The sequence below is a fragment of the Alexandromys fortis genome, unplaced genomic scaffold, assembly GCF_014885135.2.
Source record: "Alexandromys fortis isolate MF-2015 unplaced genomic scaffold, M_Fortis_MF-2015_v1.1 scaffold_39, whole genome shotgun sequence".
Taxonomy (NCBI): Eukaryota; Metazoa; Chordata; class Mammalia; order Rodentia; family Cricetidae; genus Alexandromys; species Alexandromys fortis.
This window is the reverse complement of record NW_026067918.1, coordinates 11950016-11951273: the sequence shown is the minus strand read 5'-3', so window position 1 is coordinate 11951273 and position 1258 is coordinate 11950016. Positions and strand designations below refer to the sequence as shown.

The 1258-nt window shown below is 56.3% G+C and overlaps 1 protein-coding gene across 2 annotated transcripts in view; it reads right to left on the bottom strand.

Annotated features, from left to right (window-relative positions):
• Gaa (alpha glucosidase) overlaps window positions 1-1258 on the bottom strand; it is a 16068-nt gene extending 14810 nt beyond the window's left edge. For both annotated transcript variants that reach the window (XM_050140336.1, XM_050140338.1), the window contains exon 1: window positions 1093-1258. In XM_050140336.1, the coding sequence (XP_049996293.1) occupies window positions 1093-1149 (57 nt within the window). In that variant the 5' untranslated portion in view covers window positions 1150-1258. The remainder of the gene's footprint in view (window positions 1-1092) is intronic.

Here is a 1258-nt window from a genome sequence, read left to right as displayed (position 1 = left end):
ATATATGTATGTATATCCTATAACTCAAGAACAGCCAGATAAAAGAAATGGGCTGGGAACAGGTGGGCGTGCCCCTGCAATGTGTGTGGAGCATCTGGGATTCTGGGATGCTCCCTGAACTCACCCACTTGGCTGTCACTTCGAGTTACGGTTTCCAGTAGCCCAGGCTTGCCTTAGCTTGCTATGAAGCCAGGAATTCCTGCCACCACCTCCCACGTGCTGTGCTTTCTGGCACTGGATTTCACACTCAGCTCTGCTGAGTTCTGCCTTCCGTTATGCAGGCATGACTGATGACATCAGTAGCCATGGTGAGTGATCGCTAGCCTCTGGGGGGGGGGGGAGTCAGGATGCTTGGGTGGGCTGCAGTTTCCAACCCTCCAATGACACCTTGTCTTTCGGTTGCCTAGCAGCCATAAAGCTGCTAGGGACCCCAGCCTCCGGGCTAGCAATAGAAAGCCAGAGACCCATTTTGTCTTTACTGCTGCGCAACAGCTCCACCTGGCCCTTCGGACACGCGTGACACTGACCATGATTCAGCATCCAAGGACAATGACGTGCTCAGACTCCCGTTGGGCAGCGTGGGAATCTGCAGATTCCAGGACCTTCCAAGGAGGCCCCGGTGCGCAACAGATGAACACGTATATCAGAACAAAGTCCCAGAAACAGAAACCAGACAGCTCAGGCCCGTTCTCTCAACTCCACAATTTAGAGGGAAAAAAAAAAAATAGGGAAGGAACTAAAGATCAGACGCCACTGCTGATCTGGAGACCTAAGCTTGCTTTCTAGAGCGCTGCTAAATGAGCAGCGCCACCAGGGACAGGCGAGTCCAAACACAAGCTTTCGAGACACCGTGAGCATTCTCTCTGTGCCACTGCGCGCGTTCTCTCTGTGCCTCAGTTTCCCCCTGCGAGACATACACACAGAGCTTGGCCCGCCCAGCACTGAGGGTACCCACTAGAATCCGGGATATTTTGCCGAAGCCTGTGGTGTTACTCAGGTCCCTGCCTGCGTCTGCCTGAGCCGGGGGTCGGGGGTCGGGGGAGTCCCACCTCTCTCGGTTTCTCTGCTCGATTTTCCCAAGCAGGAACTCACTTGATAGTCGGCCTCGCCGCCCTGAAGGAGGCCGCTCCTCTGGAGGTCCTCGGGCATGATACAGCCGTCACCAGCGCGTCCAGCTCACCTGCGCAAACGCCCTCCTGGCCGCAGACCCCCAAACCCAGCGAGACAGCTCGGGTCACGTGGTCCGAGGGCGGGGCTA